General features: G+C 53.3%; 1 protein-coding gene across 1 annotated transcript in view; it reads right to left on the bottom strand.

The window, feature by feature from the left end:
- Nucleotides 1–22,700, bottom strand: part of Tmem104 (transmembrane protein 104) — a 59,539-nt gene that overhangs the window by 22,436 nt on the left and 14,403 nt on the right. Inside the window, exons 6-8 of the mRNA NM_001033393.2 lie at nucleotides 22,378–22,458; nucleotides 19,429–19,528; nucleotides 19,007–19,115 (exon numbers count right to left, since the gene is read on the bottom strand). Coding sequence (NP_001028565.1) covers nucleotides 19,007–19,115; nucleotides 19,429–19,528; nucleotides 22,378–22,458 — 290 coding nt within the window. The remainder of the gene's footprint in view (nucleotides 1–19,006; nucleotides 19,116–19,428; nucleotides 19,529–22,377; nucleotides 22,459–22,700) is intronic.

Raw genomic sequence — 22,700 nt, 5'->3', positions numbered from 1 at the left:
CTCCTGTGGTGGGCTGAGTGTGCCTAGCACCTTCACTCCCTCTTGCAGTGGTCCTGCCTCAGGTGCCAGCTCGAGCAGGGGAGTTAAATCCTGTGCTGTTGACACGTGGATCTTTAAATCAAGAATGCTACTGTAGCTGAGCTGTGTTCACCTCTGGCCTGATCTCACCACACTTGGCATGCCCTGAAGAAAGGCTCTGGCTCCGATCACTCTTGTCTTGAACAGAATGGAGCGCACTGTCGGCTGTTTAGAAGGGAATACGTGAGTGGCAGTCTACACTGTAGCACCAGCCACACGGTGTGATACCTACTTTCCCTGTCCCCAAATCTTCCTGGCCAGAGAAACAAAACAAAAAATACATTTGGTGTCAATCATGAATTGGCTCTCCCATAAGAGCTTGCAGAATCTCTCGGGTCCCACAGCCAGACAGGAATCTGTCACAGCCTCAGCCTTCTGGTCCCCGTTCTCATCACTCCACCTCTATCAAAGTCACCCTGTGATGACATCACTGCTCAAGGCCACAGGCGCCTTCACATCTGCAGAGCGCCTACATGTGTGGCTTTCCTCACTCATCTGCAAGGTCATCAGAGCACGTGGGGACCCCCAATCTGACTGGGAAGACGGAGGGACTGGAGAGGCTCAAGGGCAGAGGAAGAAAGTTGCAGGCATTTCCTGACACAGCTTCCTCTGCAAACCCAGCTCTCTGTGTCCATCTCGCAGGGGGCTGTTTTCCTCTGCCCTCTCCTGTGCCCCACCAAGCTAACTTCTACCTTCATGCCTGTGCCCTCTGGACCCTCCTGGTGACAGAGAACTTCTCTTCACTGGCTCCACCTTCAAAGCTCATTCAAATGCCAGCCTCCTCTGCGGTTCCTCCAGGCTTCTCTAGGGCTCGTGACTACATCCACAGTGCTCGGCTGGCACCGCATGACTTCCGTCCTGCGGGGAACAGGGCTCCTGCATCCCCAGCGGGAGTCAGTGTGCTGAGGGCCAGGGCCAGGGCCAGGTCCTTGCTCGTCTAACATCTACATTAGACTGCACATTTGACACAGTTAGGCATGGACGAGTGTTTGCGGACTGTGCTGTGCTCGGTGAAGTGCCTGGGAGGAAGGTGTCACATTGTGCTGGGAGAGAGGCAGCCCTGGCTTTGCTGATTTGCTTTGTAACTCATCGCATCCCTACCCCTACAGCCTTCCTGCCAGGCAGCTATGCAGTACACCTGCTCTGTTGAAAAAAACTGAACAATCACCATGCTGGTGTATGTGTGTTTGTGTATGTATCTTTCCAAACACAGTTTGGAGCGCTGGGAGGTGTGGCTCAATGGGAGAGTGTTCCAAGGGCCCTCGGTTCCATCTCAGAACTGAGGGAAGGGTGAGGGTCTGGAGGAGAGGAGCCTAGCACTCGGCTCTTGCCATCAGCAGAGCTCTCCCTGCCCCCCGCCAGTCAAAGAATCCCTAAACAGCAGAGTCACCAAATGGTACTCTACAGTGGGCCCAAGAAGAGGTGACATGTTTGAAACCCTAAAGCCTTCAAAGGGGCTGTGGTCTTTCTGAACAACTACCTCTTGCTAGGATTCCCAGCCACAAGCCTAGCCATCAGCTCTTCCTGAACACAAAGCAACCCCTAAAGCCTGCTTGTCATCTTTCCCTTGCCGAGAGGAGGAGGGGCAGCCTGCAGCTCCTGGTTAGGACTTCACTTCTGGCAAGAAGGCAACGGGAAACACTCACAGAGGCAGGAGTCCACCTCTGTCAGCCAGCCAGCCAGCCAGCCAGCCAGCCAGGGGAGGGTCCCTCCCTCCCATCCCCACCATCTCTGTGGGTGCACATGACAGACGGGGCAGGAAATTCCAGGATGGCATGCTCACATGGTATCCTGCATTCCCACAGAAGGCTCGGGACTGACAGGGTGTGCTGACCCTGCTGGCCACCATGTGCCCTTACATGGGGCACTGAGCAACCAACCTCTTCACTAAGCGAGCAGTTCCTCAAGTGCCTGCATATTTAGGTACCTGCAGAAGGGGGGGAGGGGGGGTGGAGCTTTCAAGGTTCCAGCACTTTCCATTCTGCTTGTCTGCTCCTGGGGTCTTAACGCAAAAGACCCACAGGCTCTACTCCCAGCCTTCTTCCTCCAGGGCTGGTTGGTATCTTTGCTTTCCCTGTTAATTCGGGCGTGGGTGATAAAGGAACTTAGAAACTACAGTGTGGCAATGCTGAGTGTCAGGGCTTTCCTAAACACACAGACTCCGCAAGGGCCGAGGGCAGATTTCACAGGCGCAAGAGTATCTGAGGCCGGGGGGAGTGGGTTCAAGTGGCGGTGGCCACGTGCCAAATGCACAGCTGAGCTGTCTGGACTGATCCTGGAGGGTGTTTCAGATGAGAAAGGGAGGGGCGCCAAGCTTTTGCAGGGCTGCTCCTGTTGAGTGCTGGGGGTTAAAAGCTAATTGGGGTTAATAGCATCTTGGCAAGAGCCCACCCCTAACTGAACTTGCGATGCGTCCTTGACACGTAGGGAAGAAATGCGCAAGGATTCTATTTTTATTTCTCAAGTGGTTGTGAACATTTATTTGCCTAACGGGATCGCAACTTCTGGGGCTTCATCTACCACAGGCAGGTGGGCACAAATGAGTTCACATTGCTGGGATGGGGTAGGGATCAGACAGTGTCCTTGTTGAGCCAGCTTTGTGGGGGTCACTCAGCTTCTCAAAATACATCATATACAGGGCATTTACTCAATGACTGATTGATGGGGGAGAGCCCAGCTCACTGTGGGTGGGGCCATCCTATAAGCAGCCTCCGAAAGCCATGGGGGAGCACCCCTCTATGGCCTCTGCACAGCTCCTGCCTCCAGGTTCCTGCCCTGTCTCCCCTAAGCGATGGACCTTTAACTGGATGTGTAAATTGAAATAAACCCTTCCCTCCCCAAATCGCCCTGGTCAAGGTGCTTCATCAGAGCAGGAGTAACCCTGACTAGGGCAGAAGGTGGTACCAGGATAGTGTGGTAATGCTGTGACAGACCTGAGCAGGTTGTTTTGGGAAGACTGTGGAAAGACTTTGAAACTTTAGGCAAAAAATGCCATTGAGTTGTTCAAAGCTTGGTAAGCTGTTCTGTAGGAGCTTTGGAGACAATAATGTTGAGAAAGTTGCAGATGAAGGAGGCCTGGCTTGTGAAGTTTCAGAGAGAAGCAAAGACTGTGTGACGAGTCTGTGGGTGTCTGGTCTGCTGGGGCTGAAGAGTCAGCTGTGGTTAAGAAGAGACCAGCATCACTGATGAAAAGGCTTCTGGGAAGTGTTTCCTCAGGGTCAGCACACAGAAGCTGTGGTCCAGAGGCAGCCAAGGCTGGCTGTTCTTTGTGCTGGCAACTTAACTTGGTAACCCAGGTGGTACTGGTTTTGAAGGCAGGAAGGGGTCATGGAGAGCAGCTGAGGCTTGGCACTGTGTGACAGGGCTGGAGTCTCTGAATAGAGCCCAGGAGAAGCTCATGATGAAGGAGCAGCCCAGTTGCAGCAGAGACTCCAGCACTGTGGAGATGCCAGTGTCATGGGATGACCACCAAAAACAGCAGCGGTGGCGTGGAGACAGCCTGAGCCTAGAGGAGCGGCTGTGTGTGCTGCAGGGGGAAGAGCCGAGGTGACCCAAGCCACTGGAGGAGCCCAGAAGACCCGAGGGGATCCCAGACACTGGCGTTACACTGTTTACCTGATGGAGCTTGGGTTTGCCGTGTTCAGACTGCGACTGTGCCCTGCTTCTTCCCTCTTCAGTAAGAAAGGGTTTGACAGGAGCTCACACTGAGAGACTTTGGATTTTAAGGAAGCTGAATTTTTAAGTATTTAAAAATTTAAAGACTGTGGAACTTTTAGAATTTGGAATGTTTATAATGTGATATTCATCTTGGGGAAGAATAAGAAAGGAAGGGTTAAGGCTTATCGGTGATGTGCTTGTGTGCTGAGTTGACAAAGGTCAACTGTGCTGGGTAGTTTTATGTCAACTTGACACATGCTCGAGTTATCTGAAAGGAGGGAACTTCAATTGAGAAAATAAATGCCTCCCTAAGATTCAGCTGTAGGGCATTTTCTTAGTGATTGATATGGGAGGCTCCAGCCCATTATGTGTGGTGCCGCCCCTGGACTGGTGGTCCTGAGTTCTATAACAAAGCTACCTTGGTCATGGTGTTGCATTATAGCAAGAGTAACCCTAACTGGTACACATCCATTCTCCAAACATCCCAAGTACAGAACCATGGTACTACCAAGACCTACTGCATGCAAAGAACGCTCTGTCAACACTTCATTTTTCTTTCTCTGAGATGGAGTCTTGCTATGTCCCTCCTCCGTGTAAATGACCTTCCTGCTTTGGCCTCTTGAGTAGCTAGGACTATAGCTACATACACCACCCCTTGCCATATGATATTTTATTTTTATTGCCCATGTGAGCTTAACAATGGCCCAAATACTCATGAGAGTTCAGGTGCTTCTGATCACACAGGAGAAGACCACCCACCATGCAGAAGATGACAGTCAGGGAAGGAGAGGATGCTATACTGGAAACTGTGTCAACAATGCACGTGCGCCAAGCCCGGTCAACTGCTGTCATGATGCGTTTGCCAAAATTCTAGGACAAGAGTTATTACGTCGTGGAGAGGAGGGCTTGTTCATACCAAACCAGAAGTGACCTGGGGACAGAGGATAAACTGTGACCTTGATATGGATCAGCCCAGTGGTGGGTAGGCGGAGCTAGAGGACAGGAAGAAGAAACCACCCCTGGCAGGACAGGGCTCAGCACTAACTGGACCAAACACCCTAGAAACGCTGTAAGTTCTTCCTAACGGACCAGTGTCCGTGGTACAGGGGAAATGAGGCAGGTGGAGGAGGTTGGGGCACCTCTTTCAGTACACTGACTCCACCCTAGCAGTGACTGGCATTTATCTAACACTTGGCAGAACACAACACTTGACGGAGGTTATGTCTCAATGCCTGCTTCTACCCTGCCCTAGCCTAGCCAGCGTCGAGAAGGATGCATGCAGAATGGACTGATGACAAGGAGCAGCTGACGCCCAGGCCATTCCAAACAGGAAATGGGCATTGTGTGCATCCTGTGCACCAGGAGTCCAATCTTGCTTTCGTGTTGCCACACCCTTTGGCAGAAAACCTCCCCTGTTGCTGCAATGTTCAGCCCGCTCTGGCTTGGAGAGTGGTTGTGAGTCACCTGACCTGAGTGCCGGAATTAAACTCAGATCCTCTGTAAGGACAGTACAGGCTCTTAACTCCTGACAGATTTCCCCAGCCCGACGCTCACCACTGCAATGATTTACTTAGTTCTTGTTTATTTGCTTTGGTGCCGTGGCACAGGTGTGGAGGTCAGAGGGTAAAACCGTGGAATTAGTTCTTTCCTTCTTCCTTTACCTGGGTTCTGGGGACCAAGCTCAGGTTGCAGCCTTCTGTAGTAAGTGCTTGGGCCTGCTGAGCCACCCCACCCTGGCCAGTTTCCCTTCTGATAGACAACAGTAAATAAACAGGAGGAGGAACCCATACAGTTCACTTTCCAAGTCATCTTCCTGACCACCTTCCAGCCCCTACTTAGGGGAAGTGCTGACCTCCCTGACTTTAGCCTTGGGGTGGGCCTTTGCTGAGGCCCTCGGATGCAAATTAGACAGGCAGCCACCGTTAACCCCAGCTCCGGGGTATCCGATACCTCCGGCCTCCATGGGCACTTGCGCACATGTGCACATACACAGACACACAACTAAAATAATAAAAACAAACTGCAAGGAATGGGGCAGAACAACTGATAAGGGACCTGAGGCGAAGACAAACATTCAAAAGTGACCCTAAGAACTGCTTCCCAGGTGCTTCTGGAAGTTTCCCTATGGACAGGACAGGTCCAACTCTCTCTGGCCTCTGTATGAGGGAGAAAGTGGGAAAGAGGACGAAACTCACCCCAGACAACCTGAGAGGGCACTGAGAGGGGCCCCTGCAACACCAAGCTGATGGTCTGCAAATTCCACATGCCATCTCCCCCCAAGTCTGCCCAGAACACAGTCCACAGCCCCTGGCAGCTGACTCAATGCTATGTCACCTGCCCACCTGGTCTTGCCATTGAAACCAGGACAAGGCACAACACTTGGTACAGGTACCGCCCCCAGTGGCTAGGAAGCCTGCAGAAGGGAAGTGGTTCTGGGGCTCCATTCTGAGGAGTGCTGTCACTCTCTGTCCAGAGCTTCCGATAAGCTCTCAGTGCCGAGACTCCCAGGGCCGAGACTCCGGTGGGGTCACAGCCTATTCCCCTGGAGGAGCTCGGGCTTGCAGGAGGGGAGGAAGGGCTCTGAGAGCTGGCAGGTGAAGCAGAGCTTTGGAGGCCACCCAGGTGGGACCTCTTTCTAATCCTGGCTACTGTTTCCACTTCAGAAAACAGGTGTTGAGAGGGATTAAAGGCTTTGTCCAAAATCTCAATTACTTAGCTGTAGCTGGGATTAGAGCCCAGGTCACCTGTATCCAAAGCCTATTTCCTGCTTAGAGCACTCAAGTGCCTCCCACAAGGGCCACTTCTTCAACTGCCCCTCTCTCCTCTCCTCAGACCTGGTTCCCTTCAGGGAGGACTGGGCAGGTGGGATGCTCTTAGCCTGGCACAGCCATTTTTTCTCTGGTCCTGGCATTTGGGGACATGCCTGCACGCCTGTGTGGTCTTTCTCAGCTGACAGGCCAGATGGCTCCCAGTGGTGGGCGGAGTTCCAAGAATCAGATGCCAGAGCTACAACCTTTGTGGTTTGGGGGAAGAGATAAATATTGTGGAAAACCCACACAGTCATTCACTTAATGACTATAAGTCATCGGGGGTTTTTAATGGATGGCTGTCTCCTCTCAAGCGAGACAGAGTGAGGTGGGATCCAGCAACATCAGGCCCAGGTAAACAGATGGAACTAGGAAGGCTCTGCGAGGTTACGTGGGGAGATATGGCATGCACGAACAGGCGTACACAAACGGGCATGCATACATATGCACAGTCGGCTGGGGCAGCGGAGGCCGAGGGCTCTGCCTGGAGGAACAGAGCTGACTCTGGAGGCAGCTGTGCTCTTAGCTCCCTGTCACCAGGTCAGGGGCAAAGGGGGGCTGGCAGGGGAGCACGAATGGGACCTGCAACTTCCAAACATGTGGATGGCTTTTAATTGTTCCCCCAAAGATGCTTTGGGCCCTGCTAAGGAAGTCTCTGTCCCGGTAGTGAGAACCAGAGGATGCCGTCTCTTGGGGAAAAGAGGAGCCAGCAGTAGATATGGAGTTGGGTTCGTTGGCTATTCAAAGGTAGCTGCTAAGGATCCCTGAGTCCATGCAGGATAAGGGGCTCAGGAGCCTGGGGAGGGAAGCCAAGGCATGGCAAGGGCTCAGAGCACTAAGGTTTCCAGAATCCTTGGAGGATGCCGATCAGGAGGGGGGACAGTGATGGAGGGACTCCAAGGGGGTTCAAGCAAGGGAACAGCAATCACACACACCCTCCTAGTTTGTACTCAGGACCCTGGGTGGGCGCCTCTCATTTTAATGAAGTTCCCCCCCCATTCTAATTTAATCCCCCCTCCTTTTTTGAGACAGGTTCCCTCCATGTGGGCTCTCTTGGAATTTGCTATGATGACCAGGCTGTCTTGGAACTCACAGAGATCCCCCTGCCTCTGCTTCCCTGAGTGCTAGAAGGGAAGGCATGTGCCACCATTCCCGGCTCTGAGTTTAAAGTTCAGGTGTGCTATGAAGGATGCAGGGAGAACAAGGCTATTCACTTGTTGCACAGGGACAGAGGAATGGGAGCCTATTAGAATGCAGGGCAGAAACATAACATACACTTGCCTAGCACAGGCTCTGTAGAAACCCCCACAGTGAGAGGACAGGATAGGGGGATGCAACGGTTAGTTTAATTGTTAACTCCGCACAGTCTAGAATTACCTGAAAAGAAAGTCACAGTGAGGGGTTGCCTACATCAGTTTGCTCTGTGGGCATGTCTGTGAATTGCTGTCTTAATTATGTTAATATGGAAAGACCTGGCCCCCTGTGGGCAGCACCATTCCCTAGGCTGGGGTCCTGGACTGGGAAAATGAAGGAAGTGAGCCAAACACAAACAGGCATGCGTTCATCCTCTCTCTGCTCTTGACTATGGATGGACTGGCTACTTCAGGTTCCTGCTTTGACTGCAGTGAGGGGCTGACCTGGAATTATAAACTGAACAAACCCTTTCTCCCCCAAGCCACTTTTTAATTTATTATTATTATTATTATTACTATTATTATTATTTTGGTTTTTCAAGACAGGGTTTCTCTGTGTAGCCCTGGCTGTCCTGGAACTCACTTTGTAGACCAGGCTGGCCTCGAACTCAGAAATCTGCCTGCCTCTGCCTCCCAAGTGCTAGGATTAAAGGAGTGCGCCACCACTACCCAGCCCAAGCCACTTTTTAAAGTTGTTTTTTTGTTGTTGTTGTTTGTTTGTTGTTGTTTTTGTTTTCTGAGACAAGGTCTCTCTACATAGCCCTAGCTGTCCCAGAACTCTCTCTGTAGACCAGGCTGGCTTTACAGAGATGCTCCTGTCTCTGCCTCCTGGATGCTGGGATTAAGGGTGTGTGCCACTGTGCCCAGCTCTCTAACTTGCTTTTAGACTAAGTGTTTTTATCCCAGGAACAGAACTAAAACTAAGGAGGATGATGGGTTTGGTGCAGGGTGGTAGGGATTTGGAAGCTCTGATGGAGAGCAAGCAGTGTGCTATGTTCTGGCTCTTCGGGGCCAAGTTCACAGGTACAAACCCCAAAACTTGTTGAGCACTCTACAGACTCGGGCTATTGTTCCTCACTGTAACTACTAAATCCCCAGCTCAGACAGGTTAACTTTGGATGTCAGGGAAAGGCAAATAGGATTGCCTTACTGCAACCACACGAGAAAGCTGGCCCCAACCACTGTGGGCTGAGGAACCAGCAGGAGCCGTGCCAAAAAGGTCACCTTGGTTCTGACAGCTTCGAAGAACCAGGGACTCCTAAGGAAAGGCAGGCTATGCCATGAGTGATGAGGACACGGGGAACCCCCTGGGCCATCAACCCAGCCCCCAGCTCGGGTGGGAAAGAGCCCCCACTCCAGCTACCTGATTCAGTCAGGACGAACCTGCTCAGGTACAACTGGTGGTGGGCAGTACAGGTATGTGGCTGCTCACGTCTCCCTGGTCAGCTGCAATCCCAGAGCTCTTGGGCCTGGGGTCTGGCCCTTGATCTCCCGCAGCTGCCTCACAGTCTGGTGCAGAGCAACACAAGAGGTGTCAGGTGACCACTTGAGAGGCTAGGAGGGAGGGAGGGAGGGAGGGAGGGAGGGAGGGAGAGAGGGAGAGTCAGGTGCCCAGGGTACAGGAGCCCTGCAGAGAGGAACACATAGGCCAAGCTGGTTTCACCTCTTTTTCCCTGCTGATGTCTGACCTCGAAATAGACCAGGAACTGAATAACCTTGGAAGCAGGGAGGCAGCACATCAAGATGTCTGCTGAATGAGCTCTGCAGAACAAGGGATGAGGAATCACACTAGCAACCCTCCTTCCCCCCCACCCCCCACCCTGGGACCCCCCCCCTTCCCTGCTGCCTGTCAGTGGAACTCCTGGGGTGGGGTGGGGTGGGGGAACTGGCCAATTGTGGGAGCTGCAGCCTCTGAACAGCAAGTCTGGAGGAAGCTCAGGGCACCTGTCTGGTAGGAACATGGAAGGTACCTAACACAGCTGCCTTCTGCAGACTTATGCCAATGAAGGTGGGCAGAGCCCAACACAGCCTGTGCAGTCAGATACTGTTCCTTGTGGGCACAGAAGCACAGTTAGTGATATTTCAGGGTGACACTAGTGACCCCAGGCTGGGGATGTGTGGATGGTCTGACTATCCTCCTTTTGCTGGAAGCCGCTGACCACCCCTTCCACGACAGTCCTTGGCAATCAGGTCTGTGAAGACCAGAGCGGCCTGTGCCGACAAGGTTATCAATGCGAGATCCCTGGGCTTTCTTCAGGAGACCTAGGATCTGCTAGTCTGTCGAGGCTTAGGGCCTTCTGCAAGCTAGGCAACTGTTCTGTTTCTAGCCTGGAGTCCCAAGCCCCTACAAAAGGCTATTAGCGTATTATTAGTGAGCACGCCCTAGTATGTGCGTGGAGATCAGAGGAGCACTGTGGAGTCATTTCTCTCCTTTCACCTTTATGTGAAGTCTTGGAAATTAACTCAGGTCACCATACTTTCATGGCAAACATCTTTATCTACCAAGCCATCTTGCCTTCTACCGGCCTCCCCAACCAGCCCATATTTTTGAGCATTTTGGTCATTGGGCCAGGAACCAGGCATTGAGGAGCACCATTAAGGCCCTCATCACTGAAGGGTCAGCTAGAAGTCTTCTTAAGAGGGTTTAGCTACTGCTGGGGTTGGGGGATCATAGCCTCTGCATCAGTGGTGTGGGGCTATGTGGCTGTGGTAAGGTCTCAGGACCTCTGAGCCATGGGCCCCGGTGCCATCAAGACTTCTCGGGATCATTTCAGATCCATGCCCAAGTAAGCTACTGCTATGGGCTGAGCGGAAGACCCTGGTGGCTCGTGACCCTGCCTTCAGGATTCACACTCCCATAGCACCTGCTTAGCAACACCCTAGGCGGCACTTCCCTCTGTGCCTGAAGGCTTGTTAAGATGTCCCTCCATCTTCTCAGCTCCTGCTCAGTAGTCACACGGCATCATTAACATGCACCTAATTGTTCAACTCTGCATCTCGTCCTTCACACTCATGCACCACACAGCTTTCTGCTGCCTGTAACCCCCTGGGCTTCTAAGGCTCCTTCTGCCTGGGCAGGGCCAGCTCTTGTGCGCACACCTGGATTGCTTTGGGGACAGTGTGCAGGGCCAGTGCTGAGACACAGCTACATGGAGGAACATGCTTATTGCTTTAGAGTAAGGGCATTGTCTCATTAAGCAATTACTGTTGCTTCCAGGACCACTGTGCTGGACAGTTTTATGTCAACTGGACACAAGCTGGAGTCATCTGAGAGGAGGGAGCCTCAAATGACAAACTGTTTCCCTAAGATCGGGCTGTGGGCAAGCCTGTAGGCGTTTTCTTAATTAGTTACTGATGGGGGAGGGCCCAGCCCATTGTGAGTGGTGCCATCCCTGGGCTGCTGGTCCTGGGCTCTGTAAGAAAGCAGCTGAGCAAGCCACGGGAGCAAGCCAGTGAGCAGCACCCTCCATGGCCTCTGCATCCGCTCCCGGTTCCTGCCCTGCTTGGGGTCCTGCCTTGGCTTCTCTGGACCGACTGTGATTTAGGATAAAACCTTCTCTCTCCAAGCTGCTCCTGGCTACAGTGTTGCACTGTAAAGATAGTAACCCTGACTAGGAGAGCCAAGGTTTAGAAGGGTTCTGCTTACAACATGCATTCTGTAACAGAGAGCAAGCACTGCTCAGAGAAACAGTCCAAAGCCGGCAGGGCCAGCCGGTGTCATGGCCTGATCTCTAGGGCAGAAGGAGCACACTGGAGAAGAGGAATTTGGTGTAAGTTATAATCCTAGTTAGTAGGGTTTGGTAAGCTGGTCTAAAAGACTGCAGTCTTTTTCTCCCTACAAAATAAAGATGGTGTGTGTGTAAGGGTTAGGGACCCACCCAAAGTCACCAGTTACGGCATTTCTTTAAAAATATAAGGCAGGTGTCACAGCACATGCTTTTAATACCAGCACTTGGGAAGTGGAGGCAAGAAGATCATGGGTTCCAAGCTAACCTGGGCTATGTAGTAAATTGAGAGCCAGTCTCACTCTCAAGCAATTAAACCAGGCTGGAGAGACGGCTCAGTGGTTAGGAGTGGGTTTGCTTTTGCAGAGGATCAGAGTTAGGGTCCCAACGCCCACACCGTGTGGTCTCCTGGAATCCACCCTGCCCCCAACATATACACATAATTAAAACTAAAATAAACAAACAAACAAAAAACCCACTGAAAACCTAAACCAACCAACCAACCAGCCAACCAACCAACCAACCAGAGTAGGGAGTCGTTTTTTAGTACAGTGCCCAGCCGTGGGAGTTCTGGGAGCAGAGGATACACAGAGCAAGGAGTGGCCTGGGCTTCCCAGGAGGCTTCCCAGGGCTCTGCTCCGGTCTGGCTACCCAAAAGGCTGGAAATATCACACACACGTGCTCGTGCACATGTATACAAAGGCAAGGTCAGAGGTCAGCCTGGTGGCTGGGGGAATACAGTACACCACAAACGTCTTTACTCCCTGACTTTGCTGAGGGCTCACGTGTCAGCTTGGGGTCCGTGAGCAGCGAGCACAGAAGCAGTCCTGAATAAGCACACAGTGCAGAAGGCCCTCGGCAGGGAAACACGCCCCATGGCGACCTACTTGGAAGCTCCCCAGCCAAACAGGCGAGTGTGTGGGCGTGGGGATATGCCATGGCTCCGGATGCTTTCCCAGCTCAGGGGGCCATGTATAGGCTTGGGTGGGGATGTCCCTGAGACTGCCCTTTGGTGGGCTCCTGATAGTGACCACCCAGACCTGGCATCTCTGGATACCCGAGCTGGGCTTTGAACTTCTGTACCCGTGTACCGGAATGCCCAGTGTCTCTCTTTGCACGATAGGTGGGTCCTAAAAGCCCCACTTCCCAAAGCTCAAACTTCATAGGACATTTTAAATCCATCGGGGACTGCAGCATATCCTCTTGTGAGGTAAGGAACAACGAACAGTTACTCCCGTCTGTTTTACATGTTACATTTTCATGTACTAGGAGTTGGGGGCAAGACATTAGAACACCTGTCTCCATACTCCTATGCATCCCTGAACTGGGGACTAGGGAGAAGAAAGGGCCGGACAGCTAGGCAAGGCAAGCCGCCATCTCCCCGGTGCCCCAGAATGAACTGGCTCACTTTGGGGACGTGCTGTCTGCAAAGCTGTACTAGTTTCTAAACAAAGGAGCCAGATTTGGGACACATGAGACACCCTAACAGGGCTAGGATGAGTGTGGGGGTGGGGGCCTGAGTGTCCCCCTTTACCCTGAGGGACCCTGACTCAGAACTCTTGAGTGGCTGGGTGAGGAAGCAGCTGAGGCAGAAGACTTGCTCGATGCCTCAGGATCCTGTGCCCCACAACTGGGGGTCCCAGGATCAAGCAATGCCCTACAAGCTGGTGCATCAGGTACTGGCAGCAGAGAGACACAGGGCATGACAGATAGTGGGCTTAATGCCATCGGACAGAACCTGTGTCCCTGAGAGTGCCATTAAAAAATAAAAACAGCAGCCTTCCCACTGAGCAGGGGGAGGGCGCTCAGGCCCAAGACCCAAAGGGCTCAGTGGGGAAGGGGGAGAGGGAAGTTGTTATAGTGTGGCTCAAGGGGGTGACATCGGGATGTCCTCAGGAAGGAGAGGGTGGGCCTGGGGCAACAGTGGACAATGGACCAGCAGGAACAGAGAGGTCTGGAGGTCTGAGACACCACAAGCAGAGTGATAGTGGCCCAGCAGGGTCCATGATATCCCTTGAGAGGGGATGATAAAACAAACCAGTGCTGGAGCAAGTGATAGGCAGTCTGATGTTATTTAGAGAGGTGGTGGGGAGAGTGCGTGCACGTGTGCATATACACCCACACCCACACCCACAAGAGGTGGTTCCTGTATGAGATGCAAAGCTAACTCTCTGGGAAGAAAACCACAGGCCTGTTTCTGTGTTATTGATTTCCTTGTGAAGGAAGGAGACAAGTTAATCCTTGCACATCCATCATTCCAACCTGAGCTTGGCCACTGCCAGATGAGAGGCTTCGCTTCACATTAGGCCCCAGGGCAGGCATCTGAACCTCCAGGGTGCAGGGAAGACGTTCACCCTTCCTTCCCTGAGCCCCTCACTCCTGGGATGAAAGCAGAGGGTTCTGGGGGCTAGAGTTACAGCCTGTGAGTTACAGAACTGGGTCCCGGTCACGACTACTCTACGCACCACACCTGTGGGGCTGCCTGGGGTGGGAGCAGCATCCACTCAGGAAGGAGTGGGGTGGGTGATCAACAAAACAAATCCAAGTTTGCAGGGCTGAGTGAGGCATGCTGGGAGGGAGGGAGGGATGGGGGATGGGCATCCCTCACTAAGCCCATAAGGTCTCTTGTCTTTTTAAGAAGTCACTGGGATACCCTGAATCTGTAAGCACTGCCCTTCCACCTCAGGCACTGGGAATCGCCAGGTCCCCTTTCCATCCAGGGTCTGCACTGCACACAATTGAGGGCAATGTCCACCTCCACCACAGAGAACGGTCTGAGTAAGTGACAGCCTGGAGGTGCAGCGCTGTGACCGGGGGAGCGGCTGGGTCCTGTGACATCGCTGCTGCTCCCAGGCCTTACTTGTTCCTGGGTAATGTCTCTTTCTCACTGGTCATGAAGGCCTCTAGGCCACCTCCTGCCCCAGAACGGGTGAGGATGAATATTCAAGTGATCCTGGTGGTGACCCACTTATTGGCAGATGCTAGACAGCCCCAGGGCACCATGGCTGCTGTACTAAGTACAGAGCAGTTCTGGCAGGGGAAGGGGATGTCCTTGGAGGCTCTCACTTCCAGCCCTACTTGAGGTACTAGGAAAGCCCACTTTGCTCCCTGGGTACGAGCAACAACTGGAGAGAAAGAAAGTCTCGAATCCCTAGGAGGATCAGGCCACTGCAGCCCAGGCCCTGGTACTGGGCCTACTCTAGGGATGGGAAGCTGGTATTTCCCAAGCTGTGCAGTGCAGCCAGGGCTGCCCTGAAAACAGAGCACTTGTCCAGAACCTGTAAGAGTACCCGAGGACAGCCCTACTGAGCCGGGCTGTCTGCCTCAGTCTGGGGACTCTGCGGAAGCCATTCTCTGGGACGACAGCGTGCCCTTGACGGCGTGACGCGGAGGCACAGCGCCTGGGGTATGGTGGAGCTTTCCTGTAATCCCAGCATTCGGGAGGTGGAGGCAGGAGGATGAGGAGTTTGAGATCAGATTCGGCGAGGTCAGGGACAGCATACACTACAAGAGCCCCTAGCTACAAAACAAAACAATCTCTGAAAGTCAACACTGAACAAGCCTCAGCAAGCCAAGGCGAGCGGAGCTGAGCCCGAGCAGCGCTAGAGTACAGACGAGCTTTCAGAGCTTGGGCTGTGGGGTTTCCACACTCTCATTTAGAGGACACGCTGTCCTTGTCTGTCTGTGCCTTCAACATTCTAAGAAGAAACATTTGGGTGGAAAAGAGGAACTGCTGTTTTCAATGTCGAAAAGCGGGCAGTGTTACAGCACAGAGGCGATCAGAAGACAGTGGGCGGGACAGAAGGGCTGGGCAGGGCTACTGAGAAGGCTCAGGATGAACCCCTAAGGAAACCTAGCAGGGTGACTGGCAAGCAGTGCTATTCTGAACTCCAACCTCTTCTTCGAGGAGGTATCTGGAGGGGGAAGATGTCCCTCACCCACAGAGGGGTCGGGGTGTCTGCGGGTTGTGAATGGGCTGCATCTCCTCCCAGTTACCTGTGCCCCAAAGGAGGATCTCACAACGCCTGTGGAGAACAAACTGGGGTCACCTTGTCCTGTCCCAAGGTAGCCAATAAAGGCCCCCTGTTCAACATGGCAAGTTTGTGGCTGGGTCTCCAGCAGGCTAAGCTTCGCTCTGCCATCTGTGCTCTGGCTCTGTTGGGCTGGTGCCTGTTGGTCTGCTCGTGACCCGGCAGCATCTGCCCACCTGTAAGAGGCGGATGCTGCCAGCCTTCTGCTCTCAGGGAGTCTCCACTGACCCGTGATGATCTCTGGGAGGAGGGATGGAGCCGGATGGAGATCCAGGACAAACAGTAGAAGGCTGAAAGTGTTGCTGGAACCACCGCAGGCATAGGGTAGAGCGCCCCGGAACAGAATGTCAATGCGACCCCACAGGGTAGAAAGGCCCTAGATAGACCAGTCACATACAACCCACTGCTTCACTGGGACCCTGGATCCTTGGCACTGTGGCACAGAACCAAAATACCACGTTTGGTGTACGCATGTGAGGGTGCACCCACCTGTATGTGAGCATGTGAAAGCCACTGACGTGTTCCTGTATCAGTCCCCTGTCTCCTGTATCACCCTCCACCTTATTTTTTGAGGCTGGGTCTCTTGATGAATTTGGAGTTCTCCGCTTTGGCTAGACCACTGGCATGGATCCACTCGGCTCCCTCAGCTCTCCCCTTCCATCTGGTCCTGGCCCTGCACTGGGGTTGGAAACGGATGCTTCCACCAGGGCAGCTGCAGGCCACCTGACACTCTCCCACTTCATCTTTCGGAGGAGCAGGGAAGGGGGCCAAGGACACAAAGCAGACCCCTTAAACGCTCATGGGCACTAATGAGAATTCACAGACAACACCCGTGGCAGCGTGTCAGGACACCTGAGAGCACGCGCGAAGCAGCGGGTGATGCAGGGGACTCTCAGCACTGGGACTCATGGGGAGAGCCATGGACACTGGGAAGAGGGGAGGAATTTCCCATCCGTTAAGGGAAGGAGCTTTGGAAGGAAACTGGTAGCTGTGGTGGAAAAGCTCCCTTCCTGGTGTAGCCGTGGTGCTGCTCACAGCCCAGCCTCAGAGGTAGATCCTAGCCCGCCTATCCTCACTCTCTGTGAGCTCCTCACGGGCTTCCTGCGCTGGTTTCCAGAGAACTCTGCAGATTAAGCCACAATAGAAAAGCCTGTTTCTTTACCCCACAGAACAGAGTGTTCCAGAATAGCAATGAAGACAGTTATTCCTAAGTCCCGTTAAAGATGCAGGCCTGGGACAGCATCATTTACCTGAGGTGATTTACGCGTGGGGCGGGAGGGCACTTTCAGCCTCCTCCAACCCGCTCGCTACCCTGCTAGCATTTTGGGTGGGCCTCGATGAACAGCAAAATCAGACTGGCCAGTGGTAAGAGGCAGGCTAAAGCCTTGGGAAGGGACAGACCACTTGAACTAGAATGATTAAGAGGCCAGAATACAGGACGTTGGACCTACTTCTGAGATACAAAGAGGCTACTTGCTAGGGTCTCGTTCCCCTTAGTTGGGAGGGAAAGACGCCCTGACCATCTGCCAGGAGACTCGAGCCTGGGGAAAGACGCCAGCATTTTTGCTATCTTTTCTCTTGCTCCTCGGTAGAGTTGGGTATGGCACCAGTGGGGCAGGGGCATACAGACAGACACAATCCCTGGTACTTGGTGTCGGGAGGCTGCGAGCTTTCCTGGACCCTAGACTCCAGGAGCCGCATGCAAAGTCGCAAAGCAACTTCCAAGATGACTCCTGAACCGGCGGCCCTCTGAGCTGGGAGAAGCGCGCAGGTGAAGTGAAGGTTCTGGGCAGGCTGGGGCTCCGGCTCTGACAGTGGCTACTACCCAGAAAGCATGTTCCTGGGGTGGGGGGTGGGGGGGCACTAACCTTCCCCTCCTTCTCTGAAGGCTTGGCCTCTCAGGCCTGGAGGGCTTGCAGGCACCGGGACAATTAGCTCCCTGAGTTATAAGCACAATATCTGGGAGATGAAGGCGGTAATTAATGTCCGTCTGCTTTCCCGCAGGGTTCCCTCTGTTCCGTCAGAGTTATAGAGACTCGGGGAGGGAGGCTTCCGTCGTGTGGAAGGTTTAGAGAAAAGACAGAAGGGACGATTTACCGCAGCAATAGCGATGCTCCTGAATAATTCACCAAGCAAATGGCAGCCACCAATACCCCTTGCGCTCAGTGTGGACTGTGCGTATACCACAGTTGCGGCGTATACCAGGCAGAGTGTGAGGACTGTGTAGCCTCCCCTTGTGAGGACCTGTCAGAGCTCTGCTCCTGTCATTCCTCCCTGCATCACCCAGACACCTCAGTCTCCCGCTCACACCCGGGGAGGAGCGGATTCAGAGGTCTTAGTGAGTGCTTTTGTCTTACCTGTGGTAGGTACACTGAAATGCTAAGAGGCTATCAAAGCCTCCGCTGCACTCTACTTGGCCCCTGGCTGCCTGGTGGGTTCATGTGCCTATCCCCGAGGCTGGAGAGGTGGACCTGGCCGGCAGATAATTTAATCTGCTCTTGATACCTGTCCGACTTCCGATGGCAGCGTCAGGGATGAAATTCTACGAGCCCACAAAGTCCTGGCCAGGGCTTCATGCCCAGAGGGGAAACAGACCATGGCGCGGTAGCTCCAGAAACAGGCAAGACAGCCTCAAGGTTCCTTCAGGAGCCTGCTGGGCCAGAGAGGTAAAACCCATTCAGCAGTCCTTGGGATTAACAAATCCAGACCACAGCAACACAGCTGACGGAGTCCGTGGAACCCTGAGCCAGGATGGGGCTGACCCAAGTCCAGAGGCCACCAACAGAAAGATCCTACTCTCCCCTCGCCCCTTCACATCAGTCCAGCAGCCACGGCCAGGACTGAGCAGATCCCAGAGCACCTGACCATGTGCCAGGGCCGAGAAGAACCAAGCGGGGGCAGAAAACACAAAGACGAGAAGATGAAAAAGCTGGAGGGAGGCGTTTCCGAGCCCGCCTCTGAAGCAGGCAGAGACAAATGGCCTCTGGTGCCGTGTCGTCCTATTATCTGAGTCCTGTCTGGTGTATTAGTCAGCTCCACCCCCACCATACCACGCACGAAGCAATCAAGAGTAAGGCAGGCCATTCATCTTCTTCCCTCATCCATGGGAAGACAGGAAGAAGGCTGGGCTGAGCCCAACCTGCCTGAGGAGGCTGTCTGTGGAAAGGGTCAACTGTTAACAACATGTCTATCCTGTCACAAAACCCAACACTTGCCTGTATGTACCTCACTGGCGTGGAGTAAGGCCACCAAGACACGGGAAGTCTCCGGAACGCAAGACCCTTGCAGAGTACCCCTCAAACTGCATAAGCGCACAACAGACTGCTAGCCTGAACCTGGAGGCGCACTCCATGCCACACGTGACTCTGCGGCTAAGACCTCACTCCTGAGCCAGAGTGTGGCAGAGTGCAGGACTCTTCTCTGAACCAAGGGCTGAGCCCAGAAAGAAAGGAGTTTGAATGCTTTCTGCCATTCACGCTGGCCTTGCGTGCCCCAGCTGGGGAGAGGACACTCACCAGATAGATTCGGTAGACATCCACCCGGCGCAGGGGGCCCCAGCACAGATCAGTGTCGTTGTATCTGGCGTCTGTATCCACGCCGCAAGAGTCATTTCCAGAGACGCTGCTGAAGAGAGTAATGGCAAACTGGGGCTCAGCATGGGCAGGGAGTGACAGTGGGGCTTCAGCTCGGACTTCCCACAAACTACCACTTAGGACAAGCCCCACTTGGTCATGCAGCACAATGGCTCACAGGTCTGGGGATACAGACCGTGCCTTTGGAAGACAGAGGGCACAGCTTGCCCTGTGGTGAAGAAGGGCCCTGGGTGTGACATTCCTTAGGCTGTGGGTTTGTTTAGGGCTGTGCTTCTATGGAAGCCCCTCCTGCCCTGCCCGTGGGTCTGCAGCCAACCTGAGGGCGGAAGATGAGGGGTACTCACCAGGTCACCTGCATGAGGGACACGGGCACCGCGGCCGCGTAGATGGCGAGGTCTCCATACAGGTAAGTAATGATGCAGAAATAGAACAAGTTGACCCCCACTGAAAGCAACAAAGTCACAGGTCAGGGAGCCAGAGGCAGACACGTCTGCGTCCTTTTTGGACGCCTGAGTCTTTCTTTACTGCTTCCGCTGTTCTCAGTTCTTCAGGCCATTTTGCCTTCTACAAAAAGTGGGAAAAAAAATGACCCCAAATTCCTGTTTCTTATTCTGGCTGGCTAAACTGTGAGGCTGGCAGGAGATGCATCAGCTTGGGACTGGTGCCTGAGAGATTCGTCGAACCTGAAGATCAGAGAGAGGGATCAAATCTACACTGGCAGGCCCGGAGAGATGGCTCAGTGGGTGAAGGCATTTGTCGCCATGCCTGATGATCTAAGTTCAGTCCCTGTAGTCTATGTGATAGAAGGAGAGAAGCAATCTTGGCAGGTTGCCATGGGCCTCACCCCTGGCCTCAGCACACATGCCCCCAACCCCAAACAAAAGAAATAGTATAATAAATAAATAAATAAATAAATAAATAAATAAATGGATGGATTTGGGTACAAAGATCCAGGCACGAGCCCCAGAGAAGCTTAGACACGAGTAGCTGGGGCTAACCCCTAAGGCTAACACACGGTCCCAGACAACCAGCTCCAGACTCGCATTCGGACTCAGTGCTCAGGATGCCATGCTGCTGGTTTCTCTGAGAACAGGCAGATAAACGAAGTGACAGTTCCCTTCTAATCCTGGTGGCTCAGAACAGCCCACAGGTCCCCAGGGGAAAGCTCGGTACTTGTTAGTCCTAGGCTATGTGAGGTCAGCTATGTTCCTCGGAATCCTGAGAAAAAACGGCCAGGAAAACAGAATTAAAAAAACCAAACAAACAAACAAAAAAAAAAACGAACCCACGAAGGCACGGCGTGAGCTTTTTAAACATGACAGGTGTCATATCCTTCCCTGACACGTCAGAATTGACCTTGATGTGGCTTGAAGCTCCTGGGGCTGTCTGTCACTCATGACCCCAGGCTCTAGGTACAGCCCACTCCAGCCCGCCTTTCCTCTCAGATGGCCGATGCCCTCAGTGGGAAGGCATTACTGCCTCCAGCCGCTTCCTCCCACCCTCCAACAGCTACAGCCGTGGCTGTTTATGAACTGTCAGCCCTCCTTGATCAATAAAATTTCATTACTAGACACAAAGTAGGAGGATCAATGAACTTCCCGAGAGGACATTAATGTCTGAGCCTGGCATTTCTAATGACAAGGAATGAGTGTGGAGCCCTGGGGAGCCTTTTGTGGAGGGTGCAGCTCCGCCACAGGTGATGGAACAACCTGGTGGTCTGAGTTATTGAACAGAGAGGAGCAGGGGCGGGCTCTGGAACTAGAGGCCAGAAACGCTGTCTCACTGTCCTATATGCTCAGGACAGGATGCCCTGACAGAGGGTTACCAGCTCAATGTCCCCAGTACCAAGCCTGAGAAGCCCTGCAAGGAGGTGCCAGGGGGGCTCTTCAATGGCTGAGGTGGCTCCCACACAAATGGCTAATTTTTATGGAATGTGGGCAGACAAGACAATACAAACTGCTAGTGCATAAAAGTCTTAAGAAGTCAGGGCTGGGGCATGGGATTACATGCTCCTGTAATCCTAGCACTGAGGGCGAGAATGGCAGTCAGCCTCACTGCATCTGTGAGCCCCAGGTTCAGTGCAGGACCTTCTCTGAAAATATATGGAGGAAAGAGGAAGAAGATGTCTGATGTCAGCCTCTGGCTTCTACACGCATGTACGTCTGTCACGCACATACACAGACATGTAAACAAATAAGAAGGGAAATCAGGACGGGCTACAGAACATATCATCAAGTGAGACGGTTTAGAACCTGTGTGTGTTCTCCCACTGAAGCGCAGTCGGTTTTTTCCAATGTTGAATTTGGATAACGCCTAGCAGCTCCCAGAAGAGGACGCGTATGTGCTCTCCCTTGGTGGGGGCCAGTGACAGAAGGGGACACAGGAAAGGCATAAATGTGGCCTCAACAAAGCCATGCTGACTTTGATGGATCACGCAAACCTCTACTGGGCTGGCCCAGAGAGGAGAATGGAGCCCGCTCCAGCCAGCCTGTGCCCGCAGTCACCCTTCCTGGACCAATCACCAATCTGCACCTTGGATGGCACACTGAGCGCTTGGTGTTTAGTTCCAAGTCAAGTGGGTTCCCATTTCTGCAATCCTCCCCCCAGCACTCCACAGCCACACGCAAGACCAGAACTGACAGAGATGCCCCACTTGGCAAATGGGGAGGCTTTGGCAGAGGGGCCTAAGGTCTTCTACGTCAGCTTAGAAAGAAGGGCGTACGGAGGCTGTGCTCCACACCTGCGGAGGTAGGGACAGCAAAGGTCTATGCACTACTAAGTATTAAGCTCTATAAACAGCTCGGTTTCCAAAAAACAAGATTTGCCACAGAGACAGAAATGGCTATCTCTGGCAGATAGTGGCGTCAGGTGGACACCTGCAGGTTGTAGCAAATGCCAGCCAGGAGCAAGCAGAGCCCGGAAGGCACAGTTGCCTGAGCTCTCCAGTGCTCCATTACCGCTGGGCGACATCGATGTGGGCTTCTGGCTCCCTCTGCTGGCGACAGGGGGCGGGTGCTCGAGGCAGAGTCTATAGCTGTGGGCCACTGGCTCCTTTAGTTGGAAGGTAAACTAGGACTCCTGACCCGTCTGTACTAGTCAGATGGATAAGCCTTGTTCTTCAGGCTAGTGCGCAGTGAGGAACCCCAGGAAGATAACAGAAAGCTGGCCAGGCCTCCCGGCAAGATGGCTGCTCTGCTCCCACCCACCTGCCCTGCCCTTCAACACGGAGCCCCAGCAGTTTCAGCAAGGGTCGCATGTGCCCGTTCCACACACCATCCCAGAGTGACTGTTACCTTTATTGAAGAACATGGAAGCCATCTGTCCCATTTCCACCCGGTCTGTGATTTCAAAAAGGTTGGCAGATGAGCGTCTCTCTGTGGGGCCGGAACAAACATGGTTGTTCACCAGAAGAGCCCTGAGGGGGCTGCTTGAACTCTGGGAATTCTCTAGAGCAACTGTATCAGCAAGCTGCTGCTTCTCCCCTCAAGCCCGATTGAGTCCTCGCGCTTGCCAGTCAGCTAGGCCATCTTTACTGAGATGCACGTCCCAGCAGGACTAATCTTCCTTCTAGTATGTCTTGCTTCAAGCATTTGAAGTCTTTTTGATTTCTTTAGTT

The sequence above is a fragment of the Mus musculus genome, chromosome 11 (assembly GCF_000001635.26).
Source record: "Mus musculus strain C57BL/6J chromosome 11, GRCm38.p6 C57BL/6J".
Taxonomy (NCBI): Eukaryota; Metazoa; Chordata; class Mammalia; order Rodentia; family Muridae; genus Mus; species Mus musculus.
The sequence above is the reverse complement of the archived record's forward strand: the minus strand, read 5'-3'. Positions and strand labels throughout refer to the sequence as shown.